This window comes from Alosa sapidissima, chromosome 21 (genome assembly GCF_018492685.1).
Source record: "Alosa sapidissima isolate fAloSap1 chromosome 21, fAloSap1.pri, whole genome shotgun sequence".
Classification (NCBI taxonomy): Eukaryota; Metazoa; Chordata; class Actinopteri; order Clupeiformes; family Clupeidae; genus Alosa; species Alosa sapidissima.
The window spans coordinates 4,410,350-4,427,926 of NC_055977.1; the positions used below are offsets into that span (position 1 = coordinate 4,410,350).

A 17,577-nucleotide genomic window follows, 5' to 3' on the forward strand; every position below is an offset into this window, starting at 1 on the left:
GGCATCTTTGCTGTCAAAACTGTCATCCAAATGGCAGACACAAGGTTTAGCACGGTATATCTGACCTTAAATTCTGTCCGCTCGGTTTATCAGGAACTACGCGAAAAACTAGATGAGTGTGTAGAGGGCTGGCGGATCGATGCCATATCTCCAGATGTCCTTGACTTTCTTGTCGAGTTCCTGCAACCATTTTATGATGCCCAGCGTGAACTTGAAGGGGACCAGTACCCAACCATAAACCTGGTGTTTCTGTGGTTTAAGCGACTGAAGCGTCACTGCAACAGAAAGACGACTGACAGCCCCTATAAAGCCATCATCCGTGAGCGGCATCTCAGTTGGATTTTGCGTAAAGTGGAGATCCAAGAACTCCAAAAAATTGCAACTTTCCTTTGTCCTAAATATAGCCAGCTCCGAATGTTGTCCTCTTCAGAGAGAGACAACCTTCACCTGGAGGTTCGGAGACAGCTCCATGACCTCCACACTGAGGAGGCCGCCACTGAAGGACCTTCGCCCAAGAAAGCTGCAGTTGACTTTGAGGAGTGGGAAATGCAGATGCCACGGACGAAGTCGAGATGTACTCGACTCATAATCATGCAATGCAGGACGACAGAGATGTTTTGGGCTGGTGAAGAGATCAGCAACTCAACTACCCGAAGCTTAGTGTCCTTGCCCGCGGCATCCTTGCCATTCCAGCCAGCAGCAGTAGCAGTGAGCGCAACTTTAGCGCTGCTGGCAGGGCCATCGACAGCCTTGAAGCCATCCACCGTTGATGCAATCCTTTTTCTGCATAAGAACATGGATTAGCCTAAACTTTGATGAATGGATTATGTAAATAGATCCCATGTTGCAGTTTAGTCTATACAGTTTTCGAGGAAAATGGTAAGAGTGATTTTCATGTCAATAAGCTGCATTTGTGATACGTTAATGTTATTGCTGGGGATATTCGTGTTTATTTGAATTAATTTAAAGATTCAGAACCTGTTGTGTTATTTTTTTTTGGATTTTGTTCTGTTAGCTTTGCCCATTTTTGATAGGGCTATGTTAATTGAATTTCAATTGGCTATGATTGGGCCTCTTGCGCGCGCCTGTGTTAATGGCGCTTGTTGCCCCGTGTGCGTTGATGCGCTCATCTGTTGACATTTTCCGAATGCCTTCCTACAATTGCTTAATAAAAGCGGGCTTTCCACACAAACAAACGTACATGTGGCATTAGTATGAGAAACAAATGTGATTTTAACTGTGTCGGGCTAGGGTCGGGCTCGGACATAAATATCTTAATGCCTGTCGGGCTCGGGTCGGGTTCAGTTACTGCTCTGTCGGACGCGGGCCGGGATCGGACAGAAAAATCCTCACTCTAATGTCCACAGACAAGGTAGAGTATGTTGCATGATTGCGTTGCACCCGATCTGGCAAACTTGCATAGTGCGGTTATAGCCGATAGAGAGTCGCGAAGCGAATTCAGAAGTGCCGTTCACCCTGTTACGAGTTGATGAACCACTGAAACGATTTTGGAAACATTATTTTAAGGTACAAAAAACTCTTTGGTGTTGCTTTAAAGGCCCCCTATGGCACATTTAGCTATAAGATGGCTTCATGTTGTACATGTTCATCATGGCAGAGATACAGCAACAACACCAACAATATGCACCCCAAAACTGTAGGGGGCGCACTGTAGAATCAGAGGAAGAAGGAGGTGGGAAGAAGGGAAGAGGAGAGAGGAGAGGAGAGGAAGAAGGAGGTGGGAAGAAGGGAAGAGGAGAGAGGAGAGGAAGAAGGAGGTGGGAAGAAGAGAGGAGGAAGGAGGGAAATTCAACTCTAAACTCTCAGAGATTAGAAGATAAAAAAAGCATCCTATCACATCTGGGTTTGCTGTGCTGTGTGTGTGTGTGTGTGTGTGTGTGTGTGTGTGTGTGTGCTCTCACTCAGAGTTCTCTCTAACACTCATTCCCTGGTTGCATTGCTTGTGTTGGGTTGTGACCGTACATCTTTCTCTCCTGTTGCAGCTGATAACAGACCCAGCGGGAAGACAGTGGGCCCAGTGCAGGAGCCACCCAGTAATAAGCTCCCAGGTGAGTGCCTGTCTCTGTCTCCCAGGTGAGTGCCTGTCTCTGTCTCTCAGGTGAGTCTCTCTGAGGCACAGGTTAGTGCCACTGAAAGACCCCCTAGGGTGCCTCGGGCCTTTGTGTGTTTTTACTAGCCAGCATCCTCAAACGGACCTTTCTAAAGGCTGCATTCTGTAGTGGCTAGGGTTCACTTGGGACCTTTCTAAGGGCTGCATTCTGTAGTGGCTAGGGTTCACTTGGGACCTTTCTAAGGGCTGCATTCTGTAGTGGCTAGGGTTCACTTGGGACCTTTCTAAGGGCTGCATTCTGTAGTGGCTAGGGTTCACTTGGGACCTTTCTAAAGGGACCTTTCTAAGGGTCTAATAATTTCCTTTCCATTTTGTTCTACTCTCATTTCTCTCTCTCTCTCTCTCTCTCTCTATCTGCCCCTCTTCCCCTTTCTCTCTTGGTCTTTCTCTGTCTCTCTCTCTCTCTCCCTCTCTCATTCTGTGTGTGTGTGTGTGTGTTTATCTATCAGTGCCAGGCGGAGTGTTTGCCAAGAACTCCTTGTGGCGGGGCTCATATGAGTATTTGGGGAAGAAGCAGCCAGCCATGTTGAGTGTCACGGCGTTCGAGCCCTTCAGCAACCGAGTCAACGCCACCCTCATCGACCACAGCGGGGTCGAACTCAAACTCTCCGGTGAGTGTGTGTGTGTGTGTGTGTGTGTGTGTGTGTGTGTGTGTGTGTGTGTGTATGTGTGTGCACCTCTTGTATGATTGTTTGAGCTCACAATAGTATATCACAATAGCGTGTGTGTGTGTGTGTGTGTGTTTGCCCATGTGTGTGTGTGTGTGTGTGTGTGAGATAATTTAGTCTGTCAGTGTACATAAACGTTTCGCTGCTTTTTCTTTAAAGGAATGCAAACCCATTCTCTATGGTGTGTATCGTATTCTAAAGGGAATCAACCTAAACACTTCAGTCTGGACTCCCCACGGGCTACTTCTCTATCTGATCTACAGTATCGGATAGCACGCCTCAGGGCCAGCACTGGCCATGCAGCAGAGAACAGAAAGAACCACGCATAATTGCACTACCCCCCCGTGTGTGTTGCACAACCAAGAAAACCCGTTTCCAAAGCGAGTCTCTCTTTGTGGAGAGAGGGCTCGTTAAGCTGCCAGTAAAGCGGCGCAGCTGGCGCTTGGCTCCCGACAGGCAGTCAGCTTTGGCGTTAGGCAGCATCAGGCGGAAGATGCAAATCAGCCAGCGGTAGATCAAACCGGCATTCCGCTCCTCACCGGGAGGAGGCCGAGGGCCGCAGGTGGGAAGAGCCGCCAGGAGTTGCTGTGTTCCGGAACTTTCCATGTTCATCTGACAGCGCAGGGTACTGCAGAGAACATAGTTTTATATTATTATTATTTGTATTATTATTATTATTATTATTATTATTATTATTATTTAATTATTTTATTTTATTTTATATTTACCCAGAAAATGGAAATACATTGGCACAATCACTGACATGTCAGTGTGTTAAATGTGTACTGAAGGTTTTAATTGTCTGTAGAGAGCTGTGCATTGATTCAGCTAGTTGGTCAATAGAGTAGGAACAAAGCTCACAGACTGACCCATTGAATTAGAGAGTGCAAAGTTACTGACAATCTGCCATGTAGAACTTCCTGAAACCGCTCGATCCCTACCAATCAGGCAGCTTGTTTCCCATGTAGCCACTTGGCATTAGCCAACCAGTGGTGTTAGCCGCCAGAATTGCATGCATACTGTACACTATAGCAGTGTATGAGTGCAACACTCTGCATTTTGCTTGCTGCTTATAAATGAATTAAACATTTGCACTACTGTAAATCTGTAGCTGGCTTAGCTAGACGTTTGATGTCCCACCTATTCAATTTCAAATAATCCATTTCCAAAATAACAGAATGTTCACAGGTTCCTAAATATTATTCAAAATACAGACTTGTTATGAGCCACCTCTTGAAATTGCCTTTTTCTATTGTCCTGGTGGCCAACCAATAGGTGACAGAGTTACACCAAGCACAGAACAAATAGAAATCTCTCATGAAAAGCTAAAGTTTATGTTAAATGCTTTGAGCTGGACGGATGTGTGGACAGACAAGTGCTGATCCCTAAATTGTGCTCTCGTACTGTCCTGTCCGTTAGAGGCAGGCTGAGTCTCGGAGGTGAGCGAAGCTGGCTGCTGATGCAGATGTATTCAGATTCAACAAGTGGCTCTGAGCTCTGACATGTCACAGGGTGTTAGCACAGCTGTCAGGAGCTAGCGGTCGTTAGCGGCTTCGTCAGAATGTAATGGGAGCTGTCATAACAACGCTAGCGATTTGTGTGACGGGCCTGACATGACTGCTTAAGCCTGCTGCAGGGGTCCACCATCACTGAACCAGTGGTTTGGCTTTGGCTTTGAACACAGGCGCACACACACACACACACACACACACACACACACACACACACACACACACACACACACACACACATACACACATACACTCACACACACATACACTTTCACTGTATGTGACTATAACATACCCATGAGCACACACACAACCCCCACCCTCTCTCTCTCTCTCTCTCTCTCTCTGCCAGTGCTTTTGGGGACATGTCCATGTCTCTTTTTCTGAGGATGTACAGAAATGTGATGAATTTTATTGGTGAGATAAACTTCTCATTCTCTCCTTCATTGTGTGTGTGTGTGTGTGTGTGTGTGTGTGTGTGTGTGTGTGTGTGTGTGTGTCTGTAGGCACCTACAAGAGAGAAGAAGCTCAGCTGCTGTTGCAGGTGCACCAGGTCCGAGGTCCAGTGGAGATCTTCATGAACAAGTTCAAGATAGAAAACTGGGCCTTAGAAGGACGTGTAAGAACAGCATTGATTTTCCCCTTTTCCCTCCCTCCCTCCCTCCCTCTCTTTTCCTCTCTCTCTCTCTCCCTCCCTCCCTCCCTCCCTCCCTCCCTCTCTTTTTCCTTTCACCTCTCTCCACCCTCCTCCCTCTCTCTCTCTCACTCTCTCTCTCCCTCTCTTTCTCCACCTTCCTCCTCTCTCTCTCTCCCTCTCCCCCTCTCTCTCTCACCCTCTCCCTCTCTCTCTTTTTTCTCTCTCTCCCCCTCACTCTATCTTTATCCACCCTCCTCCTCCTCTCTTTTCCTCTCTCTCTCTCTATCTCTCTCTCTCTCTCTCTCTCTCTCTCTCTCTCTCTCTCTCTCTCTCTCTCTCTCTCTCTCTCTCTCTCTCTCTCTCTCTCTCTCTCTCTCTCCCTCCCTCTCCCTCTCTCTCTCCCTCCATCTCCCCCTCTCTATCTCTTTCTTCCCTCGCTTGGCTCTGTTGTGGCTGAACTCTGTGTGAACTCTGTGCTGCTCTCTGATGCTGTGAGGCAGCCCGGGTTAAGACGTTAAGCTGACACCCAGGCGAGCTCACGCTGGGATACATCCACACAAGGCCGCGCGTCGCCACGTCATCTTCCCCTTGAAACTCCACTTATTAGGGGATACAAAACTTCTTGCTCCTTACAGTTTGAAATCTCCTGACATCTCTTCTGCTGCGTACCTTTGTAGTATTGTGCTGTTATTCCAAAAGCATTCCAGAAGCATTCTGAATAGTGAATAAATAAATATTTATTTGATATCAATGCATTTCAGTCAAAAGCTGAACTCAGATCTGCTGCTTGAGTTTTGAGCTTGACTGTGTGGCCTGCCGTGCTCAATTTGAGCTCCTATTTGATTAGAGTTGAGTTCTTTCTCTGCGTCTCTTAGCCTGCATAGTTCCCCTCCAATGCGTCCACTCCAAACCCATTTTGACTAATATGACGGAAAACATGTCACATGAACCGCTGATAAGCCAGCGTGCACTCTGTCTATGTCATAAAAGTGCTGCCTGGTCAAACAGCACGTCAAATGAACCCGGCATGGTCAAGCAATACGTCAAATAAAGCCCAATTGGTTTAGCAGAATGTCAATCCTGTAAATACGCTCAGCACTGATTGGTTAAACAGCACCTGTGTTAGTTAATAGTGTTAATAGTATCACACACAGGTATTTACAGACACCCTAAGAGAGTTGTCAAGGCTGACACATGCCCTATGACATTATTACAGTCAAAAGGAACCAACACCATGTGGACCCCCCCCCCCACACACACACACACACACACCTAAAACACACAGACAGTACACACTGCTCTAATTCTATACTTACCATTCCTAAAACACAGACATTCTCCTGGCACTGCCAGCGCGCACACACACACACACACACACACACACACACACACACACACACACACACCCTTCCCTCCTGAGGATATGAAAGACCCAGAGAAAGTTTAGCTTTTAATTAAAATGTCAGTTTAATCAGTTTAACACTCCCCCTCCCCTGACACACACACACACCTCCTTCCACTGCATCAGGGGAGCTAGCTGTAGCACAAACGTAATTAAAAGAGCAGGTCAGGAGGTTAGTGTGTGTGTATGCCTCTCTATCTCTCTCTCTCTCTCTCTTATTTCCTGCTCCCTGCTTTCCGTATGTGGGTTCATGTGTCTTTTTATGTCTTATTCCCCGCTTCCTCACTTGTGTGTGTGTGTGTGTGTGTGTGTGTGTGTGTGTGTTTGTGTGAGAGAGTGGGAGACAGAGAGAACTTCTCACTAATAATAACAGGGCACTAATAATTAAAAGTCAAGAACAGGTCCATGTCCTCCTCTTCACTCCACACATCAGCCCTGTCTGCCAAACCCCAGACACATGGGAACATGAGGAGAAGGAAAAACATGTGCAATTAAACGTGGGAGTGTGTTTGGTGTGTTTTAAACGTGGGGGTGTGTTTTAAACGTGGGAGTGTGTTTGGTGTGTTTTAAACGTGGGGGTGTGTTTGGTGTGGAATTAAACGTGGGAGTGTGTTTGGAGTGCAATTAAACGTGGGAGTGTGTTTGGTGTGGAATTAAACGTGTGGGTGTGTGAATGAATGCAGGCATTTCTCTGTAAGGTGCTTTGAGTGCTAGCGCTAAGGTGCTATGAGTGCTGGTGCTAAGGTGATTGCGTGCTAGCGCTAAGGTGCTTGAGGGCTAGAGCTATATCAATGCAGTCCATTTCTCTCCTCTCCTCCCCTTCAGGTGTCATACATGCCCTCCACCAACTCGTTTGTCTACCAGGGCTTCGTCCGCGGAAAAGGTTTTGGACAGTTTGGGCTTCAGAGGTTGGGTAAGTGAAGGCTCCTCTTCATTCATCTCCAGTAGCACGTCGCTAAGACAAGCTAAGCTAACATAAAGGTCAAGTCAAGTCAAGTCAAATTTATGGTAACACTCCATAATAAGGTGCCATAATAAATAGCAAACTAGTAATTACCTAACCCTTTGTTAATTGTTACTAACATATCTATTTGGCACAAGTTAATAGTTTTTTAATCATTAATTAAATATTAGTTGTTTGCATAAAATCTGTATGTTAATGTTTTAGCAAATCTATTAACTAATATTGTATTAATATGTGTTAATAGTTAACTAAATGTCTTTTTGGCACTAATTAACAGTTATTTCTTGCATCATTTAAATGTTAAATGTTTATTTGCAAACTATATGTTAATAGAAAAGTTAATGACTTATTATTCTTTAACTAATTGTTATTAAACTGTACTTCTGCCTATCCCAATATGAACCGCTCTCCATAGGACCCTTACAATAGATAGATAGATAGATAGATACTTTATTGATCCCCAAGGGGAAATTCAAGAAAAAAACACGGAGCTACCTTGACATGATGCCACTGTTGTCGGCGCCGGAACTGCTTGCAATAAAGTTGGTTAAGCTTAATTAATATATTAGTAATATATAACTATCAGTATGGGGGACCCTTATAATAAAGTTGGTTAAACTTTATTAATATATTAGTAATATATAACTAGTCAGACGGTGAAGGGACTGAGACCAAAACTGGCTCATCACATTTATTCCTTTAGGAAAAGTTAAAACAAAACAACAAGTAGTTGAATGGGGTATATTACATGCATCATTCCTATACCATCACTGTCAGCCCTACTAAGGGAGACATGCGACATGGAATGTTCAGGTGCACAGAACAACAGTTTATTAATATTCTGAGACTCACTAAACACTCACAGACGTAGATCATACGGAGGTAATGCATAAACATAATGCTAAACTAAATGTACATTCATTTCCTGCTAGACTGAATTGCACTTTCCATGCACACTAAGCTAAACTACACTGAATGCATGGAAATTTGCTAGCGGAGTTTACAGCTAGTCACGTTAGACTCAGTGTGTATGAACTAGAGGTCATAATGAAAACATTAATAAACATTCTCTAAGTTGCTAGAATTGCACCCAAATCTTAACTCAGTTGTACATGTAAAGTAATATAATACAGGTGGTATATCAAAGTTTTCAACTTAAACAACATTTTACAGTTACAAAATGAAAACAAAGTGGGGAGTGCTTTATACAGTCAACCTACGCAATGCAAAGCATACCGCTTCTGATCGGCTATGGCAACAATACAAGGACAAAACGCAGCAGAGCTGCAGTGTAGCGTTTCTCCAAAGGGGGCTCCAAAACACCAATCTCAATAAAGCTGCTTAATTACGACGAAAATCACATACAAACACTAAATTACATTTCTAACTCTGTTACACCCCCCTCCCCTGAAGGAGCACAAACTCTCACACAACCAACCACTGGCAGTAGGGTGCCTTATACACCCCACAAGACCATAAAGCCATAAACCATAAATTCCATAAATTATCCACAAAGCTAATCAGAAAAGCTCGATAAATAATAATATGTCATTAACTTTTATATTAGCTGGGGAGCATAGACAGAGAAAGCTCTGTCACCTTTGGATTTAAGAGAGGCAGAAGGAACACAAAGAAGGCACTGGGAAGATGATCGGAGAGGTCTAGGAGACACTGGGAAGATGATCGAAGAGGTCTAGGAGGACAGTAAGGAATTAAAAGATCACATAAATACTGAGGTGCTAAACCATGTAAAGCTTTGAAAACAAACAGAAGAATTTTAAAAGTAATTCTTTGTTCCACAGGAAGCCAGTGCAGTTTAGCCAACACAGGTGAAATGTGGTCACGTTTCTTAGATCCAGTCAGTAATCTGGCTGCAGCATTTTGGACCAGCTGGATACAAAGCAGGATCAGAAATTGAGGGTGTAATATGAGACTTTATGTTGTCAATTTTGTCAATAAAGAAATTGAGAAACATCTCACATGGACATTGTAGTAGGAGGATTTATGATAGAATTAATTGTGTTAAACAACACTTTTGGTCTGTGAGCATTTTTGTTAATAAGCTCAGCATAGAAAGCTGCCTTTGCTGATTTGACAGTGATTTGATAAGCCCTAAGAGAATCTCTAAATATATCATAGGAGACCTGTAGTTTATCTTTTTTCCATTTTCGCTCTGCTTTCCTACAAGCCTTTCTGAGCGAACAGGTAGTGGAATTTAGCCAAGGAGTAGTTGACCTATTGGATTTACACCGCTTTTGTTTTAAAGGAGCTACAGAATCAATAGTGGCAAGGCAAGATGTATTAAGGTGACTGAGGAGAATACACATACTGATCCCTTTCATATTGAGGATGTCAAATGTGTTTTCTGTGAATTCAAATCTGTTTTCTGTGGTAGGAGCAGGCTTCACTCAGTCTGTTTTTGTTTTTTTAGGAGTGCTGGCCAATTGTATCAATGATCAGAAAGGGGATGAAAGGGTCTTTTTTGCATGCAACAAATACAACAAAAACAAATCACTACAGGTTTTGGCATTCAGTGTGCTTCAGTGTGGCCTTTTTTCCTTTTCAAATCGGATTTCTGTCCAATCAAAATTCACAGGTTCTCAAATGGGGGTTGTCCGGAGCATGTTTTGCAATGATCCTCTTTCCTAGAATCTGCCAACGGTTTTAGTGACCTATTGGGTATGACTGCTTGCTCTCTCACTCTGTTCTGCTTTATTGGCATGACAAATGGACACTTGTATTGCCAAAGCAGTTAATATATGTAGGATAAGACATTACAAGCAGACGCAGACCATTTATCCCTTAAAGGTGTACCGTCACACTGGTGTGAATGGAATGTTGGAACGTTCTAAAGAAAATCTGGGTTCATTGAATTCAACATAGAATTTTAGAACCTTCAATTGTTGTGAAACGGAATCTTATGTTACAATGTTCAAAAACCCACACCTTTAAGAGTTAAACCCAACAGCCCCCAGCTAGCTGATCCTCTGGGCTTGTAGGGAACAGAGAGTGCCTGTGTGCTAGACATGTAAAGGGGGCGTGTAACTGAAGGGTGGCAGTGTAAGTGCCCCCTGTACCCTCCCTGTGGGGCAGATGGGTATTTATTTACAGGCACTGAAATGGAGGGGGGGACTGAAACCTCACTGGTACGTTGGCATGATTGTAATTATGCAATCTGCATTCCTAACCAAAAGCCTGTTAATCACAGCTATTTGCCTGTCCATCGCACTGTCAAAAAACCAGAGGGGTGCAGGCAGTGTGTCTGTGTGTGTGTGTGTGTGTGTGTGTGTGTGTGTGTCTGTGTGTGTGTGTGTGTGCATGTCTGTCATCCCAAAGCAGTTTGACTTGCTGCCACTGTTACGTGAGTTAATTGAATCTTTTCTCGTTCGTAGTTCAGATTGTATTAGGGGCGGAGTTTTGACATTGTCTGCTAAACAGGTGTGAGCCAGCAGTTCAATTCAAATCTGCTTTATTGGCCCGACAAATCATATGCTGCATGGCCTAAGCATTCACAGGAATAATACAAAATAAATATACAAAAACATATAAAAACAGTCTTATCTTAAAAACCACCAATATTCTACAGTGCTACTATTCCATTAGTGAAATGGAAATCACCTGAGTGCAATGGAAGGTCCAGTCACTGGTCAATCAGTATTCCTGGCTACGATTCCACCATGAAGACAAAAAAAAAACACTCCAAACAACTCAGAGAAAAGGTTATTGACAAGCATAAGTGAGGGGATGGATCACATCCTTTAGAGTTCAGTGAAATCCATTATTAAAAAATGTAAGGAATATGGCTAATGTGCAAATTTACAAATACTCAAGAACTTAAGTGAAGCATGACTCCATGGAATATCTCTCTCTCTCTCTCTCTCTCTCTCTCTCTCTCTCTCTCTCTCTCTCTCTACAACAGTCTCTCTATTGTATATTGTGTGTGTGTGTGTGGGGGGGGTGTTGTGCACCTGAGTCGCACACTGAATCCAAAATGACTTCATCTCGGTGAGAGCTTGATGTTACTAATTAAAAAATACCGTGTGGCTAATGGACTTTGACGTGTGCCCACAACAAGCTGCTAGTCTGCAGGGCGCCTAATGCAGTGGTCCTGCAGCTTGGGCCCTTCACTGTCACTGTGTACTTGGTTATCAAACTGCTGTAACCACTAAATTAAATTATGTACAACACAGAAGGCCTGTGTTACTGGAGTCACATGCTTTGCATATAAATTGTGATAAAAAAAATGTATTACCCAAAAAAGTTGTTAAACATGACCTTAAAGCAGGTGTTGGGCTTGATTTGTATTAATTGTTGATGTTGTTTGTGTGTGTGTGTGTGTGTGTGTGTGTGTGTGTGTGTGTACAGATAATCTGGACCCCAGCAGAGAAAACCCCAGCTATAACTTTGCCTCCAACAGCAGCTCCGTAGCAGCTGCCATTTTAGTGCCTTTCATTGCCATGATCATTGCAGGATTCGCACTGTACCTCTATAAACACAGGTAGGCACACACACACACACACACACACACATACAGTATGTACACACATACATACACACACACACACACACAGAGAACACACACAGAAACATAAGTCTGTCCTTCTTCCAAACCCACACAATCTGTTTCTCTCAATCTGCAATCTCTCTCTCTCTCTCTCTCTCTCTCTCTCTCTCTCTCTCTCTCTCACTCACTCACTCACTCACTCACTCACTCACTCACTCACACACTCACACACTCACACACTCTCACACACTCTCACTCACTCACACACTCACACACACACACACACAAATCCCACGCACATTCGGAGAGTTTGGTGTTTTTTTTATGCAAAACCATGTATACACACAGAGAGCCGGACAGAGGGATGTCTATGTGTGATGTTCACAGGAGAAGACCCAAAGTTCCGTTCAATGGCTACGCGGGCCACGAGAACACCAACGGCAGGGCCACGTTCGAGAACCCCATGTACGACCGCAACATCCAGCCCACCGACATCATGGCCAACGAGACCGAGTTCACCGTCAGCACTGTCTGCACCGCAGTATAGCCCACACACCACTTACAGGTGAGTCTGACCACACACACACACACACACACACACACACACACACACACACACACACACACACACACACCACTCACATAGGCCAACACCCACACAAAGCCTCTGTGTACATGCAACCAAATATGCAGATGTACACAGACACAAAAAGCCCCATACACACAGATATTTGAATTCATGCACACCCATGCAGGCAGAGACACACACACATGCACACACACACACACACACACACACACGCACACGCACACGCACACGCACACACACACACACACACACACAACTTTCTCATTTCTGTATTTACAGACTGCTTCGCATTTTAGTCCTCGCCTCTCCAAAGTGCTTTTTCAGCATGCAGTTTGTTTGAATAGCAAAATAAATAAGGAAGTAAATAAATAAATAAACAAACAGATGAAGCAGCGAGCGTCTAAAGCCAGTAAAAGAGGAGAGTCAAGCCGACTTTATCACTCCACTCTGGCCCCGTGAGGGGGAGAGACCTGCCTGACTTGCTGAGGCTAGAGGATGGGGATTGTCAAAATCCAATTTTTAACTTAATGTTTTATAGCGTTTGCCAAGGATTTCCGCCAGGGTCCCGATCTGAGCCGCAGACTATGAACTGCGCTGGAAGTTCTTTGTAATTGGATTTCCAGCGTATCTCTTGTATCTATATCCTGGCTGTTGATTTCCTCTTCGTAATAGCTCCCTGCTAGAGTAGAAAGGCCCCTGAAAGCGGCCTCTTTTTAATAGGGTTTGCTTCCAAAGTGTGTCTGTGTGTGTGTGCGTGTGTGTCTGTGTGTGTGTGTGTGTGTGTGTGTGTGTAGTGTATTTGTGTGTATTTTTTGAAAAAGAAACTTAATATTTAATAGCAACTGGGTTTATGTCTGCAGTTTTATAACTGAATTGGGACTGGACTGATTTTCTTTTTCTGTTTATCTTGCATCATCTACTCATGTCTGACTTTTTGCACCCTCTTTTCTTTTTTTCTATATCCTTTTCTCTTTCTCTCTCTCTGTTCTTCATTCTCCCTTCTCACTGTCTCCTTCAGCTCCAGGACATGAATGATGGTTTCCATGCCAACGGATTTGCCCGATGCGGAGGCAAGCATTGCTGGTCAGCTAAAGAAGAAAAATATGAGAAAGCTTTTTATTACCTTTTTTTTCTTCCACTTCTGCTGGTGTTGTTCTTGTCCCAAAAACTAAACGGTGGATTACAGAACAGCCTGGGATGATACACATGTGGATGGAAAAAACAACGATGAACAAAGAAAAAATAAAACTAAACAACAACTCAAAACCTTCAACATGTCAAGTGCAGCAAAGTGTTGAAGCTTTAAAAAAATGGACTAAAAGCAAGGAAAGACTTTTCCTGTTTCTACTCTACTGTGTGTCAGGGAGTGTGTGTTTGTGTGTGTGCATTTGGCTTTTCTTTCCACTGTTTTTTTTGGATAGTAACTTCCGGAGAAGTTTGCATTGGTGAGATACACAGACACTGTTAGCAAGTTGCTGGCCAAAAAAAAAAAAAAAAAACGACAGCTATAAAAAGCGACACAAAAAAAAGGACAAGGAAGCGAGGATATTTTTGTAGCCGGTATGTCTCCAGCCGTGAGACACCCATGGCGGCGGGAAACGTGTCCGCTCTGTGCGAGGGGCCCCTCAGCGCGGAGGCAGCAGAGGCAGCGGAGACGTGAACACTAGCAGGCTTTGAGCAGGATGACGCTCTGGATCTGATCGCTCGTTCACTGCTTTTATATTCTTTTCTTTTTTCTTCTATACTCTTTTACACACCACACCGCTGAGAACACACACTGCTACTTTATTGACCATGAGGGAGAGTTTTGTTTTCATGGTGTTTGTGTGTGTGTGTGTGTGTGTGTGTGTGTGTGTGTGTGTGTGTGTGTCCCTCTCGCTCACTCAATTGCCGTTGATTTATCTCTAATTTATCCGATTCATCAAAAACGCCACAGAGTTCAATTTGGTATTGAGTATATTGACACCTCTAAGGTTTAGTCACAGACAGACAGAGTGCTGCTGCTAACACACCTCAAACGCATCCACACCTACAGTGACCAGCTTGACCCCAGAGGGAAACGTTTGCTCCAGTAGTTCCTTGCGTTGAGTTTGCGTTTCCACTGGGCGTTTTAGCGCATGGCCGGCCGTGTCCTTGCAGAGTGGGCCTGCGGGGCGTAACGGAGGTTTGAAGCCAGTGACCAGTGCTGTCACTCCGATTCTCTCACTGACCACACGCAGCAGGAGCTCCCCCCTGTAACAGGAGGCCTACGGAGGTCTGTTAGAGGCTTTCTGTTCGGACTTCATGCAGGGAGCTCATGAGGATTCTAAAAAGTTAGGGCTAACATCTGTGAAGACTGACAAACACAAACACACTTGGACCTTTATGTAAAAGAGAGCTGAGATTTCAGGAGGTGCTGTTCTTCATCGTCATTATCATTGTCATTGTCATCATCATCGTCATCATCATCATCATCATCATCATTATCGTGATATACAAATGCATTACATAAAAATATGTATTTCCCTTGGGAAGCTGCTCTGTTTTAGTGGTGTTTTGGTTGAGTTGTGGCTTTGTGTACGAGGCTGGTGCTCTGCTGTTCCTCTCTAATGGCCGTGTAGCTCTTGAAGCATTTTGTGAGAATTAGCAGCTCACTTTGTGTGACCGACACTGTCCCTTCACATTTAAAGTCAGAGGACCATGTCTCAGTAAATGTCTCTCTCAAAATCAAATCAAATCAAATGGTGCTTTATTGGCATGAATGAGTAAAGTCACTGTTGCCAAAGCTACAAGTATAACATGTTAATAATCAACTTTACATACGTATTGGTATAGAGATAAAATGAAATAATGAAAGGAAAGAAAAAAATATATAATAATAATAATAATAATAATAGGATTATTATTATTATTATTACTCTCTCTCTCTCCCTCTCTCTCTCTCGCTCTCTCTCCCTCCCTCTCTCTCTCACTCCCCCTTTCTCTCCCTCTCTTTCTCCTCAGTCTGTCCAGTATCCTTTAGTGATGTATTCGTTATCATGACCTCAGGGCCCTGGAGTAGCAAACGTAGCCCACGCATCACAAAGGGACCTTCTCATTGTGGCTGGTGTAGATCCAGGAAGCAGGAAGCCCGATACGATCCTGCCAGCAAACAACTTGTTTACAAGACCCGTGACTGCACATGGCCTCCATCTGCTGCTACCCAGCATCTAGTGTCAAATCTCAGCAGATGCTGCGTGTGGCTCTTTCCTCAAACCTCTCCAACCTCTCGTAGGTGTTCAGATGATTTTTTTTCCTCATTTATTTTTGTTGCTCAGGTTTGTGGCTGTGTGGGAGGGATTGGGGACCCCGGAGTTGAGCTGAATTGAATTGTAGAGGCGGAATCAGATCAGCCTCCAGATGCCCCCACGGTGTCCTCTTAAACCTGCTCAGGTGCGGCCCCCGGTTCCACACAAAGACACACGCAGGTGGCAGTAATTCTCCTGAATGTGTTTTTTGAAACTATCCAGGAGTCTCTCTCAGTCTCTCTCTCTCTCACTCTCTGAGGCGTTCACAAACTGCCCAATTACGCTCCGACGCCTGCCTGCCTGCCTGCCTGGCTGCCGAAGGGCGGAAGAGATTAAATGAGGCTGGAAAACAGTGTTTATGGTCTAATTTGTTTCGCCTACATTCTGCTCATCTCCACATCAACGCGAGAGGAAGTGCGGCTTAGGAGAGAGAGAGAGAGAGAGAGAGAGAGAGAGAGAGACAGACTCGGAGAGAAATCAAGAGCAGCTGTGAAGATCCGCTAGCTGATAGAGCTCTTCTTTATCATTCCTTCGCGGAATGACACGGAAACGTGACAAGGCGGTGATCGGCGCAAACGATAATAATAGACAAAGAGCATAGCGTGCGGAGGCAGCCGCGCTAAATGACACATGATTGGTTCTCATCAGCCAGAGGACATTTTTTCAATTAATTTTAAGTCATTAATTTTCAAGAGGAGCGTTCCACTCTTTATTCCTTTTCTGTATTCTCATATTTTCGAAGAAAGTGTTGTTGTTGTTGTGCAGTGTTCTTTGTTGTGTTGATGAGCCTTCAATTTGAAAATAACACATCTATCTCTGCCTCAGATGCAATGCTTTATTGAAAGATGCAGAATACTTTCAGTGGGGAAATTGTGCCCTCAAGGTAGAAATTGTCTACAATCACTGCTTTTTTATTTCTACTTTGAGCTGTTTATAACAAGATCCCCAGAAAGAGTCCACACAGCATGAGGCCAGAGTGTTTCAGTAACTGCAGTAAGTGGCTAACCTTGATTATTTAATGGCATGGTGGCTGAGCACTCTCCTGTACACAATAACAGACATAACGTTATATTTACATTCATTCAATTAGCCGACGCTTTTATCCAAAGCAACTTACAGAAATGAGGAGTAATGTTCAAGTTAAAGTGGAGAGGAGATGTTAGGGTGGACTTCCTACTGCAGCAGGTACTAGAGGATGAGAGTGCAGGCATTATAAGCTACTGCAGCAGGTACTAGAGGATGAGAGGGCAGCAGGTACTAGAGGATGAGAGTGCAGGCATTATAAGCTACTGCAGCAGGTACTAGAGGATGAGAGGGCAGCAGGTACTAGAGGATGAGAGTGCAGGCATTATAAGCTACTGCAGCAGGTACTAGAGGATGAGAGGGCAGCAGGTACTAGAGGATGAGAGTGCAGGCATTATAAGCTACTGCAGCAGGTACTAGAGGATGAGAGTGCAGGCATTATAAGTAGGAGTACAGGCAGGAGTTAAAGTGTGTGTTGGGGGGGGAGGGTGCACAGTTCTGCCACCTCAGATTAATTAATAATAAATATATTCTTTCATACCAACGACATAGCGCTAGCCTGGGTTTCCCCATGTTGCCTTACGCATGCGGTTTTATTCACGCTGCTAAGCAGCCTGGATTCCATGGACTTCGTTTTCACCTCAACGAAGGAACCAATCACAGAACGGAGGGGGGACAGCAAGACGATGACGACACCAAAGCGGTTATGAGCTACGTACAGACGCATTTGATAGACATTCGTAGCGCCCAATAAACGGCTCTGGGCATTCGTAAACCACGTTTCAAATACAAGAAAATGTACATGAGATGAGATGAGTATGCCACCTTAATCAAGTATCATCAAGGTGCCACACTGTTCTGTTCACTTTTGAAGGTTATGTC

The 17,577-nt window shown here is 44.3% G+C and overlaps 1 protein-coding gene across 2 annotated transcripts in view; it reads left to right on the forward strand.

The window, feature by feature from the left end:
* The window catches only part of csmd2 (CUB and Sushi multiple domains 2), a 22,338-nt gene extending 7,132 nt beyond the window's left edge, over positions 1-15,206 (forward strand). The window contains exons 6-12 of one of the 2 annotated variants that reach the window (XM_042077391.1): positions 2,004-2,069; positions 2,581-2,742; positions 4,817-4,929; positions 7,175-7,262; positions 11,679-11,811; positions 12,166-12,382; positions 13,425-15,206. In XM_042077391.1, the coding sequence (XP_041933325.1) occupies positions 2,004-2,069; positions 2,581-2,742; positions 4,817-4,929; positions 7,175-7,262; positions 11,679-11,811; positions 12,166-12,364 (761 nt within the window). In that variant the 3' untranslated portion in view covers positions 12,365-12,382; positions 13,425-15,206. The remainder of the gene's footprint in view (positions 1-2,003; positions 2,070-2,580; positions 2,743-4,816; positions 4,930-7,174; positions 7,263-11,678; positions 11,812-12,165; positions 12,383-13,424) is intronic. The other variant, XM_042077392.1, reaches the window with a different exon arrangement.
* The last annotated feature ends 2,371 nt before the right edge of the window (positions 15,207-17,577 follow it).